Below are 22,562 nucleotides of genomic sequence, written 5' to 3' on the forward strand. Positions count from 1 at the left end.
CATAATAAACTAACAGATAGCGCAGACTCCCGGGAAAATGAGCCGCTGTTTAAAAAGTTTAATTCAAATCATAATCAACAACAACAACAAAAACAACAACACGTGCGTCTAAAAAGGCCTTTGTATAAAACTTCACGCCTTCACGTTAAAACGCTTTATTATGAAACGTACAGTGGGAAGTGAACAATGTGATAATAAATAATAATAAATAAACAGTGGAAGCTGTGTGAATAAATCACTGATGATTTCATGTTAAAGGCTGTAAATCAGATCGTCCTGTGTGAATGTGGTTGGTAAACCAGGAAACATGAGAGTGAAGTCCTCCTCTTCTTCAGCTTCACACTGAAGACTTGTTGAGTTGATGGACAGATGAACAGAGACTTATGATTGGTGGACAGAATCGTCTCAGTGTATGACCTCTGTATTTTCAGATAAAAGTGATTGAGTTTATATTTAATTACAGATTATCCTTCTATAAACATAATGGAACTGATCATCAATCAAAGACAGAGCAGAAACAGTTACAGCTCTTTGGTAAAGACAGAAATAAAACGTATTCAAAGATTTATGTTGACATGTCAAACATTTTTATATAATCAACAACAATTTTTTATCTCAAAGTATCAGGGAAATTACATCTTATTATTTGGTGATTATGATGTAACAATCTGTAGTGAATGTGACCATTCAAGCTTTTTTTCAGACTCACAAACATAAAAGATAAAAACCAATAATAATAATTATATAATAAATCATTCAATTAAAACAACAGTTCAAATGTAGGCGTCCTTCAGAGGCTGCATGAAGACTGATTGTGTCACAGCGGTGCGACTAGACCGTCTCATTTCAGCTCAGCCTTCACGGTCTGCAGCGGCGTCGAAGGTCACACCTTCATAGACCGCGACCTCTGAGGGATGAGGCCCCTCAACTGGGAATCAGCTGACGTCAGATGTTTTAGAAGTGCTTCACATTCAGGAACAGCGGAGAACACAAACAGCTGACTGGCATTTTAAAAAGCTCTAAATGATGAACATGCAACACTGACAGAACACACACTAAACATGTGAAGGAACATTTTGACCTGAGAACAGCCTTTACAACACTGTGGACAAATGTCTCCTGTTCCGATCATCCCTGTGATGAGAGAAATATTAAGTCAAGTTCAGGAAACCTCATTTCCTGTCCTCTGTCCTCTCGCCTCCTCTGACTAACCTGAACCTTTGGTTGAATAATCTTTGCCGTGCTGGAACATTATTATCATGGAAAACATGAAAAGCAATTATTTTTGCTAGATGATCTACATTTATACAATGATGAAATTAAGTTGAATATCATTACTTTTGTAGAAGCTCTGAGGTCATCGTGTCCTCTCACTCCTACAACCAAACCTACATCTTTGTTACGGAGAGTCAAATATATTTAATGACCTCAGACATTAAATCTTGTCATTTGAAGTCCACAGCAGGTCGACAGTCTGTGCAGAGCTGTTTCCTGGAGACAGTGAACTTTACATCAGATCAGTTGAGTCAGCTCAGTCCACACAGCATCATCCCTTCAGTCAGCTAGTGTTGGCTCCATCTAGTGGTCACTACACAAACCAGCAGCAACAGAGTTCATCACACCTTCTTCATGACGCTCTGATGAAACATCAGCTCTAATGGTGGAGTGTGTTTCTCTGTTCAATCACAATAAAGTCAAAGTGTTTCAGGAACAAAGACAAACAGACATTTATTGAATAAAGTTCAGCAGAAGCTTCAACAGACTGAAAAAGCAGCTGATGATCCAGTGAAGACTCTGATCAAACTCTTTTCATCAAGCAGATTTTATTCAGGATTCACAGAAAACTGCATCAATCAGGACGTGATTTCATCAAATATGGCTGCTTCACAGATAAAGTCCAACATTAGAGGATCCAGATGTTTCTGTGGTCTGACAGATGTGAACTAGTCATTCCAAGCAGGAAGACACATGAAGAAACCAAAGTGGGTCAGATTTCATGAGTGGACTCTTCAGAAACTCTGGATTCAGAATATTTCTACACTGTGTCTGAGTTCAGTGTCTGTAACATCGTCTGTACAAACTGATTCTAATGATCTTTATACATCAGGTCAGTGACATGTTACTGTCCCACCACCAGTTTACTGACACTGTGTCAACATGAGCAACATCACAATAAATCACAGCCTCAATCACTGACAACATTAGAAACCTTCAGAGAAATAAATGTTCAACACAGTCTGACTGAGATCAGGGAGGGAGGGGCTGTTGTACTGAGCCCTGAACACCAGGGGGCGTCACTCCATTTAAAGAAGAGCTGGGAGCTCCCAGTTCACTCTGCTTATTATCACAGTACTGTGTGTACTTTTACACATTAACTTTAACTTTACATATTAATTGTACTTTTACACACTAACTAAACTTTTACATACCATCATTCTACTGTACATGTGCTCCTTCATCGTCACTGGAAATTGTGTTCTATGTCTCCAGGCTTCTTTGGTTGCCACACCATCAACATTACATTACAGAACTTTTTCAAGCACAAGAAACTGATAAATTGGATTCTGTGAATGAGCATGCACAGTGTTGATAAATGAGGCCTCAGGCTTCTTATTTACATGATATTTAAGATATCAAAAAGTGATTACATTTCTTTCTTAAATCAACATCACAGTTAAAAGAATTGTATTGAATTAACTGTTGCGATGTTTGTATGAACACTACACACCTGTCTGACCTGTCACGTAAAAGACATCTTTAAGTCCTCTCCCAGCTGACATTATCTTCACGTACACGAACCGCAGGGCTGCAGGGACTCTTCTGTCAACTCGAATTTTCATCTCCACCAATTTCCGGACCTTCTCTGTGTCTCCACTATCCTTCATCTTCTCAGTCAGGAAGTCCAAGTGGACATGGGTGGACACTGAATCCACATTCAGGGCGATCTGATCCAGTCTGACGACATGTCGGTAGGCCTCTTCAAGCCACTGAGTCTTCTCTGCCGTCAGCTCTCTCATTTCCCTCTCTAGGTTTTCCAAGAGGCTCGACTTATTATCACTTTGTGACTTGTTCTTTTCATACTTCTCTTTCATCTGTTTTTCAGTCTTCTGAACTTTCTTTGTCTTGTTCACAAACCTCCAGTTTTGTTTGACATGAGCCGATACAGGACACCTATTGGTACAAACAATGCAGTGGCCACGTTCCATGATTTTACAGCGTTTGGGCGTCCGGGCCAGGGTGCATGGGTAGTGACAGGTCTCTTCACAGACAGTACAGCAAACAGCTCCTTCAGAAAAAAACAACCAACGTCTCCCACCCTCAGTAGTTTCTTTCTCTTTGTAGGCCTCATCAATGTCTACAATGAACTTCTCATTCTTCATCATCTCTTTTTCATGTTTCTTCACAACTTCTCGAGTCTGTTTGATTTCTTTCTGTTTCAGTTCAATCAATTTGATTCTGTCTTGCAGGTTGTGGATGCAGGCTGCCAGCTTGATGCGTGACTGCAACACTTCAACTGTTGAAACCAGCTTTTGAGGTCTGGATGTCTCCAGAAAGTGTATGAATTTACGCATTTTTTCATTTGTTAAGTCCCATGCACTTTCTAAAGCTGTCTTTATGTCCTCTGTTCGGTCTTCATTTTGGCAGTTATCAAACAGGAAGTGAACAGGTTGATTCTTCTCATTTCTGGCACATTTGATTTTTGCATCTTCAAGAGCTTTGAGAGCATTTTTAGGTGTTCTTCCAGGTGAGTGAGTGATGAGAGCGACGATGTTCTCCTCCACATTTCTTCCAAACAGAGAAATCACTGAATCAAAGACGTACTTCAATCGGTCACTCAGTCGGTTCTCTGTCGCCTTCATCACCAGACCCACTGCATTAATTTCATGAACTCCATTTTCTGAACTGAACAAGTCAAATAATCTGTGACTGACAATGACATCAAGTTCAATCCCTCTGGTGTCTCCATATCCAGGAGTATCAATGATGGTCAGAGAGTAGGGCAGAGTTTTTTCTTTAAAGTTAAAGATCTCGTACACGATCACATCTGATGTCTGACTTTGTGTCTGACTTCTCGTCTCTCTCTCAACGATCTCAAACCAGATGTTGTCTTTAAACTTCACTCCCATGGCGTAGTTGACCAGAGTGTTGATCAGAGAAGATTTCCCTGTTCCTGTTTCACCAACAAGTAAGATGGTTTTGTTTTCATTATTATGATTTTTCTCACCAACAGTCACTTTGGTCATAGTTCCAAACGCCTCTTTCTTTGTTGTCAGCTGGTAGACAGTAGGAGATCCTGAACTGATCTGAGTACTTTTGGAGATGATGTCCTTGTATTTGGATGAGACGTTTCTGAACCTGTAGAGGAAATAGAGAATTTGCTCACTACACTTTTAAATCTTATATGTAGGGGTGGTTTTTCAAACACTTCAGGAGCCTTATTTTGGCAGATTAAAGCATATATTAAATAATATTGTGTAAGGTATTAATTGTTTTGCATGTATACAACTTTGGCTTTAATATGTGAGTAATGTTTGCCTTGGGTGAACTGCTGACATTTGGGGTGAGCAGGACACCAAATGATCCAGTACATGTCTGGACTTTATTATTATATTTGTGACTGTCGGTTTGTCTACATCTGTTAGAGACTTTAGTTACAGACCCCCTGTGGGGTTGAAAGTAATAAAAGTAACAGAAGGTGCCACACAGAGGTGAAGGTCTCTTAGTCAATACCTGTTAATTACATTCCTCTAGAGCAAAATACTATATAAGAAGTCAAACTTGTGAGAGACTTGGTGTACCCTGCACCAGATCTGTCAATGTATCCAACATTTGAGAGATTAAAATTTTTGCATATTAAGTATTGGACCTTGCACCTACTTCAAATGTTTGTCTTAGGGGCCCTAAATATGAGGGAGCTGGTGAGTCAGCTGGCATTTACTTCAAGCCAATTGATGTTATTGATGAAGGCCATAATGGGACTGACAAATTATGTTAAGCTTGATTCCTCAATTACCTTACTGTCAGAAACCTTCAACACAAACTTGATGGGGACCTACGAAATTATTTGGCCCTTTTTGGGGAACCTTAACTTGCTTCACTCCTGGTGGAACAATGTTTTCTTCTTCAACAATGACCTAGGACAGGATGTGAAACCGAGGCACCAGTAGGGGGTTGAGGTGTTGTCGGCTAGCTGCAGACCATGAGAGGAACCCGACTTGGTTTGGGTTTGGCTCTGGGCATATGTCAATAATGTGCTGTCTCACCCCTTTGCTCACATTGGGGAGGATCACAGACCTTACGGGACCCCAGTGGAGCTGGTTCACCTGTGTAGGCGAAGAGATGCTGCAAGTTTGTCTCAACGCCTCTGCTGGAAAAATGGAACGGAGGTAGCCCCACCTCTGGCTGTTGGGCCGGGACCTACAGAGTCAGGGCTTGATCGACTTGCAGGACCAGCATATGCTGCTCCCGACAACTCCGATGACAAACAAGACTACTACTAAGAGCTGATGGCAATGCTGAGCCCCGTCTCACTGCACTCAACTGAAGATCCTCCCCATGCTCGTACTCCATCTGTCCCTTTCCTGCTGTCTTCAACAGCTTCAACCAAATCTGTCATGCAACAGGGAACCTCCTCATCATTGTTCCCTAATCAGCCTCCTCAACCCAGGTGATGCTTTGTTATGTAATACGGATGGGGAAAAACTCAGTGACCTCTCCGCACCCATAACATGGGTATGGTATCTGCTTTATCAGGATATGTCAGGTGCCTGGCTACCCACCTTACCTGAAGTTTAATCTACAAAAATGGGAGCTCTTTGCCACTAGCATGTTTTCTTTACTGTCTTACTACTCCAGTCCATCCGGTGGGACAGAGTGGCCTGTGGAGTTATAGGCTACTCCCACCCCAAGGAATTTTGGTGAGAGGTCCACCTTTTGGCAGGGGTACCAATCTGTGCTTTTACCACTCTCTCTGCTCCCATTCATCCTCCAACCCCCCCTGCCATCCCCAGACTGATCCTTCAAAAACCGAACCTCTTTCCCTGTTTACCCAAGTCTTCGATGGATAACCCCACTGGTGACTGAAATCTCTCCCCTGATCAAGGTCAATAGTCCAGCTGTAGCTAATGGAGGTTTTTAGGCTTTGAGAAAGGCCAACTGTTCTGGTTTTCCACACCACCTGGCACAGACCAAGAGTATTAATGGAGGTGTACTTCTGAAGGTGAGGGAGATTTCAGGATTGTTTGGAGATTTATCTGTTGAGAGATTGTTTTCTACTATCACTCAGTTTTGGGGATTTTTCATCTAGCATATACTTGAATTGAGCTGTGAATCTGTAGTGTCTTTTGATTCTTCTTCTTTTACATTTCTAACTTTTAAATTTAGTTTTTGATCATTTTTAATCTCATTTAATAGTTTTTTATTTTGATTAAGTTTAATTAGTGCCACGGGTGCTCAGCTCCGAAGCACTCCTCTACAGCTAGAATAGCTGAGAGGAGTGCCTCAGGGCAGAGCTCCGAGGCATCTATTAATCTTCTGTTTCGGGTTTATTATTCTTCCGCCAAATTTCGGCGCGTAACTCGTCCCGCAGCTTTGAGAAAACCCCGGTAATATATACATCAAAACGTGCGTCTTGATCCCGCAAGGGGTGCTATGACTTTTGGTGTTAAAATTCCAATTTTTCCCAAAGTTATTCCCAAAAAACTGGGAATAAATAATGCATTAGGAATGCATTGGAATTTTCTTTAGAAACCCACCTTTTTTCTACAAAATTGCACCTTTTTGCTGATTCACCCAGCTCTCTCATACCTGCACGTAGAAATGTGATTCAAACTATAAAACGGAGGAAAACTTCTGCTCTCTCAAAAAGATAGGAACTGTTTTTACATAACATGTAAACTTTTCAAACTGTGAGCACTCAAAGGAGGAGTGCAAATCACTTTTTCTTCAAAGTTAGAGTGAAAGCGTCAGTTGGCTAGAGTGCGTGAAGCAGTAAAAAATAACCTTTATTTCTATTTTTAACTCGAGCTCACGGCCAAACCGTAAAAAGGAGACAAATAATTCTTTCTGAAAATGTAGACATAGTTGTTGGGATTCATAAAATGTAACTTTGACAGGCAGGGTCTGCACAAAATTTAAACGGGGGTGCCGAGTCCGGCAGCAATACCTGTCTCACTCTCATTGACACCTAATGTAATCGTCTTTTTTTTTCAAAAGAATCTCTCTCTGTCTTCGCACTGAGCTTACTCACTCATTTTAAGGAATATCTGAATAAAATAGAGACTGTAGAAACTTCTGGCTTCAGTGTCTGGCACGGTCTTTTCGGTTTATGAAAAGAAGTAACGGTTTTCTCATAATTCGCAGTTGTTTGAAGCCATGTAGAAGCCAAATTCTGGGCAGATTTTCACATTGCCATGGCAACAGCAGCTCCTGACCTGTGTGCGTGCCTGCGCCTAGCAACCAGATAACCAACTCTCCAAGCTCCGCTAGCTTTACATTAGCCGTTTTCTTTACTTTCCTTTTTTGATTTGCTGATCATTTCGGCTGTGTTACAGCTGAAGGTATGGATTTCTGCAAGAAAGTGTCTTTTTTTACATATTTTTAAAATCTAATGTCAGCTACTGTTACAGGTCTATTATACACTGGTAACACATTTTGTACCCTCTGGGGTTCCTCGCGTCCAAAAAAGGACACACAAAGAAAATGCTATAAAATCATCATATATCAATATTTTTTTCTGCTTTTTTTGCATAAATCTCTTAAACCACTTCAGTTCTGCTCAAACCTACCAAATGTTTATTAGTTTTCAGGATTTTAACCCTTTAAATGCCAGTTTGAAGACATGTTGCCTATTGTTTTATAATAAAAAACAAGACAGAATATGAGATATTTCCCACATAATACATGATGGAGGGATGTGACATTGTTTTATATCAGAGTCTTTTATATCAAGACATTTCTCAAAACCAGAATATGATCAGGGTGACTTTTGAACACTGGAAATAAATCATGTACTCATCCCGGCAGTAGCCCCCGTGGCACTCAAAATTTCCCTGGAATTTTCTAGTTTCATGTTATTGTTTTATCGTTAATCAAATTTTAGATTGAATATTTTACATATTCAAAGATTTTGTAATCCGCTTGCTGTGTCGAATAAAGATCATCAGTAGATCATCTTAATCTACTGAAAATAATCTTTTTCATCCTTTTGGTCCTGTCCATCCATCGATCCAAGGCTTCTTCAACTATTTTCCAGTAAGGCCCCTTGTTTTCTAGCTATTCTCTAATATGTTAGATATGCTAATGTGGCTCCTTAGGAGAGGGTATAGTGTGAACTGTCAGCACAAGAGCCGCTGCAGCTGTGGTTAAGCTTAAAATGAGGAATTTAATGTTTTGAAATCAAAAAACAAAATAATTAAGAGTTAGCAGGTCAACAGACTCCCAGTTCGGTGTTGGGGTTAGTCTGTCCAACTAATCAGCCTAAACATGAACTTTCTCACTTATTATGTTTAACATGTATCATGAAGCAACATGAGATGTTTTTCATCAAGACTGTATGAAAATGAAGTTTATACATTATATGATTATATATAATATAATCATGACTTTGTCTAAGGACTTTATTGCTTTAAAGGTTAATTATGTTACTCACAGTGTTGCCATGGTGATGCCGGATGCAGACAGCTGTGAGGATCAAACAGATGTGATGGTGTCTGGAAGATATTAAAAATATATCAGGAAAGCTTCATCACAGCTTCATTCATCTGTAACAAACATAAGTTACACAATCAAAAGATTCAACAAAATTATAACATCTATCATCCAGATGTTAAAGGATCATTTCACGTGTACGTCTTACACACCTGTACAGTGCTCATTATGCTGATTTTAGTCTAATGAGTCTAATTAGTTATGTATCTGAAAATCTAAAAACAGAATGAAGAACCACTGGTGTGCGGTTCACCCACTGCAGTGTAACCTCTCACATGCACACACTGATCCGTTTGCTGAGTTCAATTGTTTAATAAATATTATTTGTCTGCTTTAGGATCTTAAAAAAAATTAACATGCAGCTTTACTGACTATGATCTTTTTGCCTGCTTTTATTTCTTCTTTTTTTGTCTTAGCCAAAATTCTTTTAATGGACTCCAGACTGTTCAGAACTCTGCCAGAACCAGAACCAAGGGGAGAGGCTTTTAAGTCTCTACATGCCTCTCTCCCTGCTGTATGTAAGATAAAATAGATAAGATGCACCTTTATTTGATGTTGATAAAAGCTCAGATTAAGTAACCAGCAGTTTTCTGTGTCCAGTCTCTGATAGAAACAAACTGAAACCAGCAGCTGTGAGTAAGGAGGGAAAGTTCTAAAGATTAGGATTTGGAAAATGATCAGCAGGAAAAAACAAATCTGGTGAAATGATGAAAGAAATGTTCAGTTTCTCTCATGTTTAAGCATCATTAAAGAGTGATTAAAGTCTGTCTGAAAACTTTCCCTTTAAACTTTGTTAAAGTTTTCAGAGATCTTACCTGTGCTGTTGGTTCAGGGAGCTCTGTGATGCTGAGGAGGAGGAAGAGCAGAGAGGAGTCAGTGTTCACAGGTTTTATATCAGAAGGGGCGGGCTCTCTGTGGTCACATGATTTCACTGAAACTATTTAAAGAGAAGTCAAACGAACAGTTCGACTGTTTTCTGACTGACACACAGCCACGCCAACCACAGGTAACAGACTGTAGCCTACTATTGTAGCTTGGTACAACACACCCATAATGCCGGTTGGTCAGTGCTGAAATGAGCGGAACGGATGGTCAAATTCAGACTAAAATGCTCCATCTGGATTTTGTGTGCAGCTTTACACAAGAGCCTTGGGCTGGGCTCCAGGGAAAACCCCTGGATCACCTGGCACCATTGGGGTGACTGTCTGTGGTGTAGTAGACCTAAGGCTGTGAGTCTTTTGTGGAGGCACAGGTGACGTAGTAAAAGGCTGAAGGTGAAGAAATGAAGCCAAGAAGAGAAGACGTTATGTCCTCTCCTGGACTATCTGGTGATCCGGTCCACTGGACTCTGAACCCCTCTGATGCCGCAGCCTCAGTCACTGTGCTTCACCCTTCACATAAAACTGAAAGCATCTTCCTCCAGCTTTATCTGACAGACGACCTCGACTGTATTATCACTGCAGAAATCTGTTTCCTCAGATTGCTTTTGCTTTTGCTTTGCTTTTTGCCTTGATAGAAGTCTCTGATCTCACAGTGGAAGGTTTTCTATGCAGAAGAGAATTTAATCAGTGAATATATATATATAAAGAACTCAACCATGTTGCTTATCTGTGTTTAACCTGATCCCCAGCTTTTATTTTACTTACCAATGAACATGACGTCTGTTCAGCAGGTCATTCCACATTGTTCAGCTGATAGTCTGCTGTGTCAGAGGTCATTCAACTCAAGTCAAGGGTATTTTATACCCAATACCCTTAGGTATACCATAAGTTTAATGCTGTTATCAATAATAACAGCAGCAATGATAGCAGAACCAATGAATAATAATGCAAATGTTGTTATAATCACCAATTACCAGCACCTCAGGGTAGCAGACGCAGCTCAACAGACTCAGGCCTTCACCATCGAACTGCTGCAAAGAAATCACTCCTGAGGAACACAAAGAATGGACATTAGACCAGTGGAGATCAGGACTTTGGTCTGATGAGTCCAAATGTCAGATTTTTTATTTTAACCGCCGTGTCTTCTGATACGCAGAAAAAGAGAAAAGGGATGGTATGTCGACATGTGTGGTTCCCACCGTGAAGTATGGAGGAGGGTGTGCAGCATCACTTCCACAGCATTCTGCAGCCACATGCCATCCCACCTGATTTGCACTTAGTGAGAGCATCATTTAATTTTCAACAGGACAAAGACCCAGCACACCTCCTGGCTCTGTCAGGCCTATTTAACCAAGCAGGAGAATGAAAGTGACCTGTTATGTTGACGGATTTATGAGCTTTGCTGAGGTCAATAACCTCTGACACAACAGATCCTCAGCTGAACAATGTGGAATTACCTGCTGAACAGACTTCATGTTTCATTGGTAAGTAAAATAAAAGACAGAGATCAGAGGAAACAAAGATAAGCACATGAACATGGTTGATTTATATAATTTCATGATTAAATTCTCTTCAACATAGAAAACATTCCACTGTGAGATCAGAGACTTCTATCAAGGCAAACATGGATTTCTGCAGTGATAATACAGTCGAGGTTGTCTGTCAGATAAAGCTGGAGGAAGATGCTTTCAGTTTTATGTGCAGGTGAAGCACAGTGACTGAGGCTGCAGCATCAGAGGGGTTCAGGCTCTTATCGGACAGTCCAGGACAGGACATGACGTCTTCTCATCTTGGTTTCTCACTTCTCCATCAGATGCAGTTATTTATTCTAAATCTAAGATACCCAGTTCTTACTCTGTCGTTAGTACCAGTAGGAATCAGTCTGTGTTATTGGTTCCTGATTTATATGACATACTGTTAATCATGGGATGGAACAAATTATTTGTAAATAAAAAAAGCCCAGTGATTTCTTTTTTTAATCTAAGAATCTGTCAGATTCAGCCCTGAGTTGTATCTATAGGTTTCCACTCAGGCATGAGGAGAACATGCAAGCGAAACCTGGGTTCCAACTTAGAACCTTCTTGCTGTGAGGCCACAGTGCTAACCACTGCACCACCATGCCACCTATTAATACTGTTTATTCAAAATATGACAAAGAATATGTGATAAACTCTGTTGGTGGTGGTTTCTGTAGTGACCAGTAGACTGAGCCAACACTGCATGACTGAAGAGATGAGCTGTGTGGACTGTGCAGACTCTACTGATATGAACCTGAATGAACTACATACTGATCACACAAATAACAAGACTGTACTGACAGGAGAAAAACAACTGGAGGTGGATATTATTCAACACAGGTGAAGAAAAAACAAAAGCAGCAGAGCAGCAACATCAGTGAAAAGATCTTTGTTTGTATTGAGTCGCACCCTGATCACACCCTGTGTCTGTCACGTAGTTCAGGATCGCTTTCTCTTTACATGAAGAAGCAATAATACGCCCTGATAAAACTCTAAGACAAAACAGAGACTGTGTTGGTCCAAATACTTTTAAACACAATCATACCAAATTAATTAGTATGTATCACATGGTCTACATCCTGCTGTGTGTGCTAGTAGTTCGAGTAGTTCAGACCCTCCACAGTGTGGCTTTAAAAAGTTCAGACATTTTCCAGTACAGTGTTGTGTATACTGTAGTGTAGATACACCGTGCAGACAGCGTTGTCAGTTAGCTAACTACCCTTTTCAACACTTGCCAACTAACTCTTTCTGGCTTGTTGTGTATAATAAACCTTGCTAACTGCACTTATCAACCAAAAAAGCTGTAACTACAGTAACTGAACATAGGAGACCTTGTCTACACTTACAGGTTCTCTCTCCTGGCTAACTATGCTGCTACTTCTGGCCAAACTCTGGCTACCTCAAGTCAATTACTTATTTTCCCTAGCTAACAGCTAGATACATGTAGCTAACTAGCTCTAGCTAACTACCTCAGACTACAGTCTTAAAGAACATTCAGGTAAACTGGTGTACTGGTACTTTGGCTTCCGCTTGCTCTCAGTGCAGACACTTTTCTGCTTGCTCTCGCCTCCGCTTGCATTTTTTCTACTGATATTCTTGTTTTTCTTCTGAGATAAACTATGAGCAGCAGCTCCTGGATACTTATCAATCACTGGGACTAATTTTTTGTAGCTATTGTAGGCTATTTGCTATATTTCAACATTTTTATGACCTCCTCAGTACTACGTGAGTGAGGATGCATTACCATCCAGGCAGAGTGACTCTTCAACCCCTGCTCTTAGTAGGACACAGCCAAGGACAGCTACGAAAGGGAGAACTAACAACAAACCTCGTAACAACCGAGTGTGCAACTGGAGAACAGATTGTCTCCACTGCTGCAGGACCTTGGATCTCCGTCTGATGACCTGAATAACCTCTCGTCTTCACATAGCAGGGTATGGACTGAGAGTAAATCAGAAAGTAAAAGGCTACAGGGAAAGCTAAGGCCTGGGCCTCAAACTGATTTTGGGTGACTGTGCTGTAAAAGATTTAAACACAGTACATAAATGCAGTAAAAACACCAAAATATTCTGCTTTCCCAAAGACATGGTCTGACTTCCGTCATCGAACCGCTCTTAAAAAAGAACAATCTACACTTTTCATTAATGAACAACTATAGGCCCATATCAAACCTCCCATTTTTAAATAAAATCATTGAAAAGGCTGTTTTTCAACAGTTGAACAACTTTGTGGCACTAAACAACCGTTTTGATGTCTTTCAGTCAGGATTTCTACCACACCACAGCACTGAGACTGCTCTTGTTAAGGTCTTCAATGACATACACTTAAACACTGACAATGGCAGAATCACAGTATTAGTATTACTGGATCTTAGTGCCGCATTTGACACAGTTGAACACAACATATTACTAGACAGACTGGAAAACTGGGTGGGACTTTCTGGCACAGTACTGAACTGGTTTGAATCCTACTTAAAGGACAGAGAGTTCTTTGTGTCTATAGATAATGACACATCTGAGCAGACAAAAATTACATGCAGAGCTCCCCAAGGCTCCATTCTGGGCATGAGGAGAACATGCAAGTGAAACCTGGGTTCCAACTTAGAACCTTCTTGCTGTGAGGCCACAGTGCTAACCACTGCACCACCATGCCACCCATTAATACTCCTCGTCGTCGTCTCCCGCTCATTCGGATCCAGGTCGCGGGGGCAGCAGCCTCAGCAAAGAGGTCCAGACAGCCCTCTCCCCAGCCACTTCCACCAGCTCCTCCGGGAGAATCCTGAGGTGTTCCAAGGCCAGCCGAGAGATATAATCCCTCCAGCGTGTCCTTGGTCGGCCCCGAGGCCTCCTCCCCGTTGGACATGCCCAAAACACCTTCCCGGGGAGGCGTCCAGGAGGCATCCTCACCAGATGCCCGAACCACCTCAACTGGCTCCTCTCGACACGGAGGAGCAGCGGCTCTACTCCGAGTCCCTCCCGGATGACCGAGCTCCTCACCCCATCTCTAAGGCTGGGCCCGGCCACCCTGCGGAGGAAACTCATTTCGGCTGCTTGGGTTTGCGACTTCGTTCTTTCGGTAATTACCCAAAGCTCATGACCCTAGGTGAGGATTGGAACGTAGACCGACAGGTAAATCGAGAGCTTCATCTTCCGGCTTAGCTCCCTCTTCACCACAACGGACCGATTCAGCGCCCGCATGACTGCTGACGCCGCCCCAATCTGCCTGTCGATCTCCCGTTCCTTCCTACCCTCACTCGTGAACAGGATCCCAAGATACTTAAACTCCTCCACCTGAGGCAGGGCCTTCCCCCCGACTCGGAGCGGGCAATCCACCCGTTTCCGGCTGAGAACCATGGCCTCAGACTTGGAGGTGCTGATCTTCATCCCAGCAGCTTCACACTCTGAGAGCTGAAGGTCGGTGCCTGATGACGCTAAGAGGACCACATCATCCGCAGAAAGCAGAAACGAGATCCTCCCGCCACCGAACCCAAACCCCTCCACCACCCAGCTGCGCCTAGAAATTCTGTCCATAAAAGTTATGAACAGAACTGGTGACAAAGGGCAGCCCTGGCGGAGTCCAACCCTCACCGGGAACAGGTCCGACTTACTGCCGGCTTGGCGAACCAGACTCACACTCCTTTGATACAGGGACTTAATGGCCGCTAACAACTGCTAATACTGTTTATGCAAAACATGATGAAGAATATGTGATAAACTCTGTTGGTGGTAGTTTCTGTAGTGACCAGTAGACTGAGCCAACACTGCATGACTGAAGAGATGAGCTGTGTGGACTGTGCAGACTCTACTGATGTCAGAATGAACCTACATACTGATCACACAAATAACAAGACTGTACTGACAGGAGAAAAACAACTGGAGGTGGATATTATTCAACACAAGTGAAGAAAAAACAAAAGCAGCAGAGCAGCAACATCAGTGAAAAGATCTTTGTTTGTATTGAGTCGCACCCTGATCACACCCTGTGTCTGTCACGTAGTTCAGGATCGCTTTCTCTTTACATGAAGAAGCAATAATACGCCCTGATAAAACTCTAAGACAAAACAGAGACTGTGTTGGTCCAAATACTTTTAAACACAATCATACCAAATTAATTAGTATGTATCACATGGTCTACGTCCTGCTGTGTGTGCTAGTAGTTCGAGTAGTTCAGACCCTCCACAGTGTGGCTTTAAAAAGTTCAGACATTTTCCAGTACAGTGTTGTGTATACTGTAGTGTAGATACACCGTGCAGACAGCGTTGTCAGTTAGCTAACTACCCTTTTCAACACTTGCCAACTAACTCTTTCTGGCTTGTTGTGTATACTAAACCTTGCTAACTGCACTTATCAAGCAAACAAGCTGTAACTTCAGTAACTGAACATAGGAGACCTTGTCTACACTTACAGGTTCTCTCTCCTGGCTAACTATGCTGCTACTTCTGGCCAAACTCTGGCTACCTCAAGTCAATTACTTATTTTCCCTAGCTAACAGCTAGATACATGTAGCTAACTAGCTCTAGCTAACTACCTCAGACTACAGTCTTAAAGAACATTCAGGTAAACTGGTGTACTGGTACTTTGGCTTCCGCTTGCTCTCAGTGCAGACACTTTTCTGCTTGCTCTCGCCTCCGCTTGCATTTTTTCTACTGATATTCTTGTTTTTCTTCTGAGATAAACTATGAGCAGCAGCTCCTGGATACTTATCAATCACTGGGACTAATTTTTTGTAGCTATTGTAGGCTATTTGCTATATTTCAACATTTTTATGACCTCCTCAGTACTACGTGAGTGAGGATGCATTACCATCCAGGCAGAGTGACTCTTCAACCCCTGTTCTTAGTAGGACACAGCCAAGGACAGCTACGAAAGGGAGAACTAACAACAAACCTCGTAACAACCAGGTGTGCAACTGGAGAACAGATTGTCTACTTAGATTAGTATTACTGGATCTTAGTGCCGCATTTGACACAGTTGAACACAACATATTACTAGACAGACTGGAAAACTGGGTGGGACTTTCTGGCACAGTACTGAAGTGGTTTGAATCCTACTTAAAGGACAGAGAGTTCTTTGTGTCTATAGATAATTACACATCTGAGCAGACAAAAATTACATGCAGAGCTCCCCAAGGCTCCATTCTGGGGCATCTTCTGTTCAATGTCTACACTGGCTTCCTGTCTGTCAAAGATTTTAAAATACTGCTGTTGGTTTATAAAGCACTTGATGGTTTAGGGCCAAAATACATTTCTGATCTGCTGCTACATTATGAACCATCTAGACCAGGGGTTCTCAACTGGTCTCACCCCGGGACCCACATTTTCTGCTGGTCATTAAGCCATGACCCACTTTTAAAGAATTCAAACCAAACAAATTAATTTTTCAAAGTAGTCTTCAAAAACACATCACTTTTTAAAAACATAAATACACATATTTAAAAGTGCATTTCAGAACATATTATTAAGAAACTGAGGAGGAACATGACAACTTCATGTACAAAAGTGGATAAAATAAATGTCAAAACTGCACAAAAAAAAAAAAAAAAACCCACAAAACATCGTTTCACCTAACCTGTCATTTGGTGAAATCTATGAGACCGTTGGGCGTGTGCTTTACTCTTGATCAGAGTTTCAAAGACTGGGGAGACAGTAGACAGATCTACTCTCAGATCATGTTCAGTGTCCAACCTGTTTCTCAGCTTTGACTTGAGTTGGACCAAAGCGGAGAAGCCGCGTTCGCACACATAGGTCATGCTGAATGGTAGGATCGTTTTGACTGCAAGAGTGGCGAGGGATGGATACGCTTCCATCACATCACTGCACCAGAAGTGGGAGAGGCTTACTTCGCCAAATCTCTTTTTAAGCGTCTGGTCACATGACAGTTCCACCAGCTGATGTTCTTCATTGCTTGGCAACGTGACGCTTTCCATGTTGATGTCGAAGGGGTCGCGTATCCAGACATTATCTCTGTGTTCCTCTGGGAAGTAGTCGTCAAACCGAGATTGAAGTTTAGTGAGCTGCGCATTGACAGTTTTTTGAAGTAATTTTTGTCCGCGGTGTCCAGCTGCTGTGCTTCCTGGCAAGCGTTGGGAAACATGTCCAGTCTGTCTTTGGATAAATGATTTACCCACAGTGTTATCTTGTGTGTTATTTTTCTTGAATGCAGCAATTTTGTCTGACTGTTCAAAAATATTGCGTCCTTTCCTTTGCATAGACACGTTTAATGTGTTGAGGTGCTCAAACACATCAGCAAGATATGCATCTCGTGCAAGCGAACAGAACTAAGCGTGACAACACCTTACCCCTTGACAGCCAGTGTACTTTGGAGTGATACAACACCTGCATGTGCTCAGAGCCCAAGTCCTTACACAGCTTCGAAAAGCAGCGGCTGTTCCTCGCACTCCGTTTAATGTGGTTCACCACCTTAATGACATCTTTTAAAGCTTGTGTGTGTGTGTGTGCATGCGTGCATGTGTGTTAGGCCTCAGAGCATCAAACTGTCTAGAACTTGTTTCTAGAATAAACTTACCATTTTGAATTGAATTTGTATGTATCCTGTGTTTAACACCTGAAGCCGTGTCAGATAAATATATAGATTTATAATAACTTTATCAACGACCAGTTGTATGCTCTGTGACACAGAAACAGACGTCACAGCAGAAAACACAGGATCCAAAAGAAGTTAAAGATATAACTAATTATTTATATTTTCAAAAACACTGTTTAGAGCTGCAACGATTATTTGACAATAAATCAATCCACCAGGTCAAGCTGATGGTGAAGGTTTTAAGAGCGCCCTCTGTGGACCACAAGGAGAACTACTTCAAACACTCTGTTGCACTATAAGACTATAAATCTATAAGAGCAACGGAATTAGCACTGATGTAATTAATATAATATAATCAGACCTGCAGCTCCTAACACCATCAGACCACACCCCTCCTACACAGGTGTGTCTGTGTGATCACATCACTAGCCTTCCCTTCACTTTCACTGTGTGTTTGGAGGTTTCTCACACCTGTGAGTGTCACTGAAGCGTTTACAGCAGTTGGGACTGATTTCTTGCTCTGACACCAAGTGTCTCTGCAGAGAAAACAATGTCGCCCTCTAGTGGACAGTTTCCTGCTGGTGTGAACAAATCAATATCTGAGAGCAGGTTACATTTATCATGTCAAAGAATCTGCCAATAAAGAATTACATTTTTTGTCTTTGCTTTTTTGTTTTTATCAGATTTTGTTCTGGTGTGAAATTATTTAAATTCTAAAATCTAAACATGAAATCAGAAACTATAGAGAACTAGATTTAGCAGCTCATTGTGCCTCAGTGTGACCCAGTGATATTTTAAATAACATGATTCATTCACAAACAAAACAATATTTTACACACAGAATAAAACAGTGGGATATTAAAGAAGAGACTGGAGTAAACATCAGCAACGTTTTCGTTTATCAGTCTGTTAAGTTTGAGTTTCACACCATGTTTGATGTTAAGCATGTAAAGCATTTAAAAAATGTTTTATTTTCCTATTTATTCTGAGCACGGTGTATTTTTACCTTTCACAAACTTCCAGACTGGCACCGGGAAGAATACTCCCCCGCTCCGGGTGTCCCCCGACGGCTCAGAGTCCGACAACAGCGCCTAAGGCCGGCCGGACCTCAATCCGCGTCCCGGTGCGGGTCCCTGTTGAACCGGGCTAGAGTCATTAAACCGACCCATACCATCATCATCCGTCCGGGATCCGCCGCTTGTCTCTGATCCGCCTGGAGTGACCGAAGAGCGGCTGGAAGACAGTGGAGACCGCGGCCAAACCTGAGACTGAAAGTGCCCCTGGACGCCGGGATCCAACCGCTGATTGGATAATTAGAACCGGAAGTTGAACCGTCGCACCTGTGGGTGCACCAAGTGAAAAGAAAACTAAAATAATAATTTAAAAACATTTTCATATTGACGCCGATATATAAACTGTTCATTTAAAACGTGTCGTTTAATGAGTTTATTTCATTAATCTGATCACGCAGAAGCATTTCTACTCTTCCGGCGGCGTTACAAAATAAAAGTATTCCAAAGAAACGTTTGTCTGATTCTAGTGGAGTTTAGTTTCAATTGAAAAAAAGACTTTGCAAGCAAACAAACAAACAAACAAACAAACAAACAAACAAACAAACAAACAAACCTGGCAAATGGTCAGTTATAATGAAATTGGTTTCTGTGGTTTGCATAATAATGCTCAATAGTAATATGTGAAATTCTGGGGGTATTTTTTGTACATTTAAAAAATACACATTACTATTTTATTGAAACCTAACACTTTAAAATTTCATCCACGTTGTTTTCTGATGCATTCGATATGACAACAACTTAAATGTAATAAACAGAATATCATTTTAACTCATCTTAAACATTAGACTATGATCTGTGTGGAAATGCAACTTCACAAAATACAAACTGCTTTTAACAGAAATTAACAATCATTTTAACTCATTTTGTAGTTCAAGTCAACCTTTTTAAACCTGTTTGTGCACAAAAAAATACATAAATAATGTTTGGCAACGAGATTTGTATTTGTTCAAGAAGATTATGAATCAAAACAAATGCTCAGTGGTGAATTTAAACAAAGACAGGGGAAGAAGAAATGATTTTGTGGATGTCTGTGCAGACACAGCAGAAAACTGTAAAACTCAGCACGTAACACTCCCAGTGTGCGACACTGACAACTGCAAGTTTTGACCCTTGTAACGTCAGTGTGTGGGAGCAGCGTTTTACAGTTTTCTTCTCTGTATCAGGACACAGATGTTGATGAAAACCATTTCTTCTTTTCACATGTTTTTGTTTAACCTCACCACTGATCATTTATTCATAGTTTACATTCAGACTTTAACAAATACAAACCTCTTCTACACATGCAGAAACCTGAATTTGTCATGCAGATTTATTTAACAAGTTAACAAATGTTGATTTACAACTACAAACATTGGAATTATTTATTAAGGTCACTTACAAGCTCATTCATTTTGAGTCTAACTTGAGCCTATATGTATGGGGAGGAGTAATGTGCATGATTTACCGTTTCTTGCTGGGCAAGGTGTGGTTCTGGCCCGAGGTGGATTCTGCCGTCCCTATGAAAACACAAAAGGAAAAATAAGGACATAACTAGCTGCTCTTTTGACTATTAAATGTTTGAGGCATTCTAAGGACTTCAGAAGATAAAAGATCAATCATCCATTTAAACCTCATTTAGCATATACTGTAATAAAAACTTGATGAATAAATGATACATGTAAAGAATTTGTGGAAGAGATTAATATATATATACACACACACACACACACACACACACACACACACACACACACACACACGAGGTGAGGCAGCAACCAAAGTGTTTTAGAATGACAAAACTCCTGCTGAACAAGATGTGCAAAAGGTATTGATTAGGGGATGTGCAAAAGATCACAGTACAGACAATATCTGTCATGTGCAGGGATCATACCTCAAGGTGTTGATGTGATGTGGTTGATGATTGAAAAGGCAGGTGCTGGTCCATCATTGGTGAAGGTTAGACTGGACTTCTGGTCCTGATACAGACAAACATGTGATAGGACAATGGCTTTAGATCAGGAAATGAGGGATAAACAACTAGAGGAGTGATAAGAATTCAGTGTAAACACACACTATATATATAACCAACAAATTCAGTAATACAAATATGGATATACTGTAAAACACATAACCAATATAGGCAGTGGTATATTCATTATTAAGAATCAGCAGTATGAACATGTTTACACTGTGGGTCTGATTTAATCACAGTGGTAAAGACAAGTCTTACTGTTAAAGTGAATGACAGCATGTTACTCACCTGGACCCTCCTCACTGTCTGGACTCTCTGCCGTAGGTGAGACAGGTGGAGGCGGTATTACACCTGTACTGGCTCAGGTCCTGATGAAGACAGAGGGATGATGAAATCTCCTGAGAAATGTAAAGACCTAGTTCACTTTCAGTCATGGCTGATCTCCTGACAGTAATGTGAAGTGGTTACAACACGGTGAACCGATCGACGTGTATTCACTCGGTCTACTGGCTCCATACAATCTCAAGTTACAGTCAGTTACAAGATGAGCCTGAAGTTACTGACGTCACTAGCTGGACAACAGCCGAGAGCAACAGACACAATCCTACTAACCGCTAAAACGTCTGTCCACAACGTCAATATCACCACCTGAAATGTTTGTCGGTCGTTGCACTGATTGTACTTTTAGCTTCAGAGCTAACACCGGGAAAGTTGCGAGCTCGGCATCAAACCGCATCTCTTTCCTCTCAGGAGCTTCTCCAGCGGCGGGAAGACACATCGAGATTTACTCTGTCGCTTCTTTTCTTTGCCGTTGAACGTGGTTTCTTGTCGGGAGCGGTCCTTCAGGACGCAGATGAATATCGTCTTTTAGGAGGTTCAGCCATTGCTACGTTTCTGTGTTGCTAACTTCAAGCGCTACCGGACGTTGTTCTTCTTCGTGGGACTGAGGGCAGACTTGACGCGCCACTGACTCACACAGCCTCTAGTGTCACAAAGTGGTATTACAACACAGGACAGGTCGAGGCTGGCTGGTTACCATGCGCATTTCAGTGTATGACTGAAATACAACAGATGGAGGTCTTGATCATGACATCATCACTGTGGCTGCTTCACACACTGTTGATTGTGTTAATTCATTATTTGAACATTTTAAACTAAAGTTCTGGCCACATCTTATATTGCACCTTTACAGCACAACCACCAAAGCTGACATTTAAAAGTAAAGCTACATGTTCTTTGCCCAAATTGCAAACTAACTTACCGTTTTGACAGTTAAAATAAAGACATTGAGCTTAACTTGACTGATATTGACACATCAGATGCATACAAAACCTTTTTGTTTGCTTTTACAGTATATAAACCTATGCTTGGATTATAAAATACAACCATGCTTTCCCTTCTACTTACATTCAATTTGCCCATTTTGCTTTCAGGCCAGTAGATGCTGCACTGTTGACACGAAGCATCAAGATATAAACCCTTTGTGGAACCACTTTGCTGAGAAAGTAAAACCTCTGACGCTGTGGGACTCACATCCAGTACCAGGCAGTTGATTTCTGCAAGCAAAGAAGATAAAGACAAAGAAGAAATTTTACTCACTGAATATTTCACTTACTGACTGTGGACTGCTCACAGAGCCAGGTGTCAGTTCATTGCTGCCATGTTGGTTTCAGTCATGGGTCTGTCTTCCCAGTCACCGCATGTTGGCAGTCTTTATGTTACGACCCAGCCAGGGGAAAAAGGAAGGAACATAAAACCAGGTATTATTGTAAAATCAAATTTACTGAATTAATTTATTGTATAACCAGGAGGGTAAATAATTAAACAAATATACTAAGAAGGCTAGAGGATAACTGAAGTAGGGGAGCAGGAGCCAACAAAGAGCCTAA

General features: G+C 41.3%; 1 protein-coding gene across 3 annotated transcripts; it reads right to left on the reverse strand.

The window, feature by feature from the left end:
* Nucleotides 1–1,803: 1,803 nt before the first annotated feature.
* On the reverse strand, nucleotides 1,804–22,199 carry LOC130186032 (uncharacterized). Of its 3 annotated transcripts, XM_056402729.1 has the most exons (8): nucleotides 22,081–22,199; nucleotides 20,962–21,041; nucleotides 20,593–20,677; nucleotides 20,167–20,218; nucleotides 18,656–18,989; nucleotides 9,525–9,555; nucleotides 8,651–8,711; nucleotides 1,804–4,356 (listed from the first exon to the last, which is right to left on the reverse strand). In XM_056402729.1, the coding sequence occupies exons 7-8, from the start codon at nucleotides 8,659–8,661 to the stop codon at nucleotides 2,721–2,723; spliced, it is 1,647 nt and encodes a 548-aa protein (XP_056258704.1). In that variant the 5' UTR covers nucleotides 8,662–8,711; nucleotides 9,525–9,555; nucleotides 18,656–18,989; nucleotides 20,167–20,218; nucleotides 20,593–20,677; nucleotides 20,962–21,041; nucleotides 22,081–22,199; the 3' UTR covers nucleotides 1,804–2,720. The 3 variants fall into 3 exon arrangements, with proteins under 3 accessions (XP_056258704.1, XP_056258705.1, XP_056258706.1); XM_056402730.1 differs by lacking the exon at nucleotides 22,081–22,199 and having other exon boundaries at nucleotides 20,962–21,058; XM_056402731.1 differs by lacking the exons at nucleotides 9,525–9,555; nucleotides 18,656–18,989; nucleotides 20,167–20,218; ... (1 more) ...; nucleotides 20,962–21,041; nucleotides 22,081–22,199 and adding an exon at nucleotides 9,253–9,299.
* Nucleotides 22,200–22,562: the final 363 nt, after the last annotated feature.

Source organism: Seriola aureovittata, chromosome 18, assembly GCF_021018895.1.
Source record: "Seriola aureovittata isolate HTS-2021-v1 ecotype China chromosome 18, ASM2101889v1, whole genome shotgun sequence".
Classification (NCBI taxonomy): Eukaryota; Metazoa; Chordata; class Actinopteri; order Carangiformes; family Carangidae; genus Seriola; species Seriola aureovittata.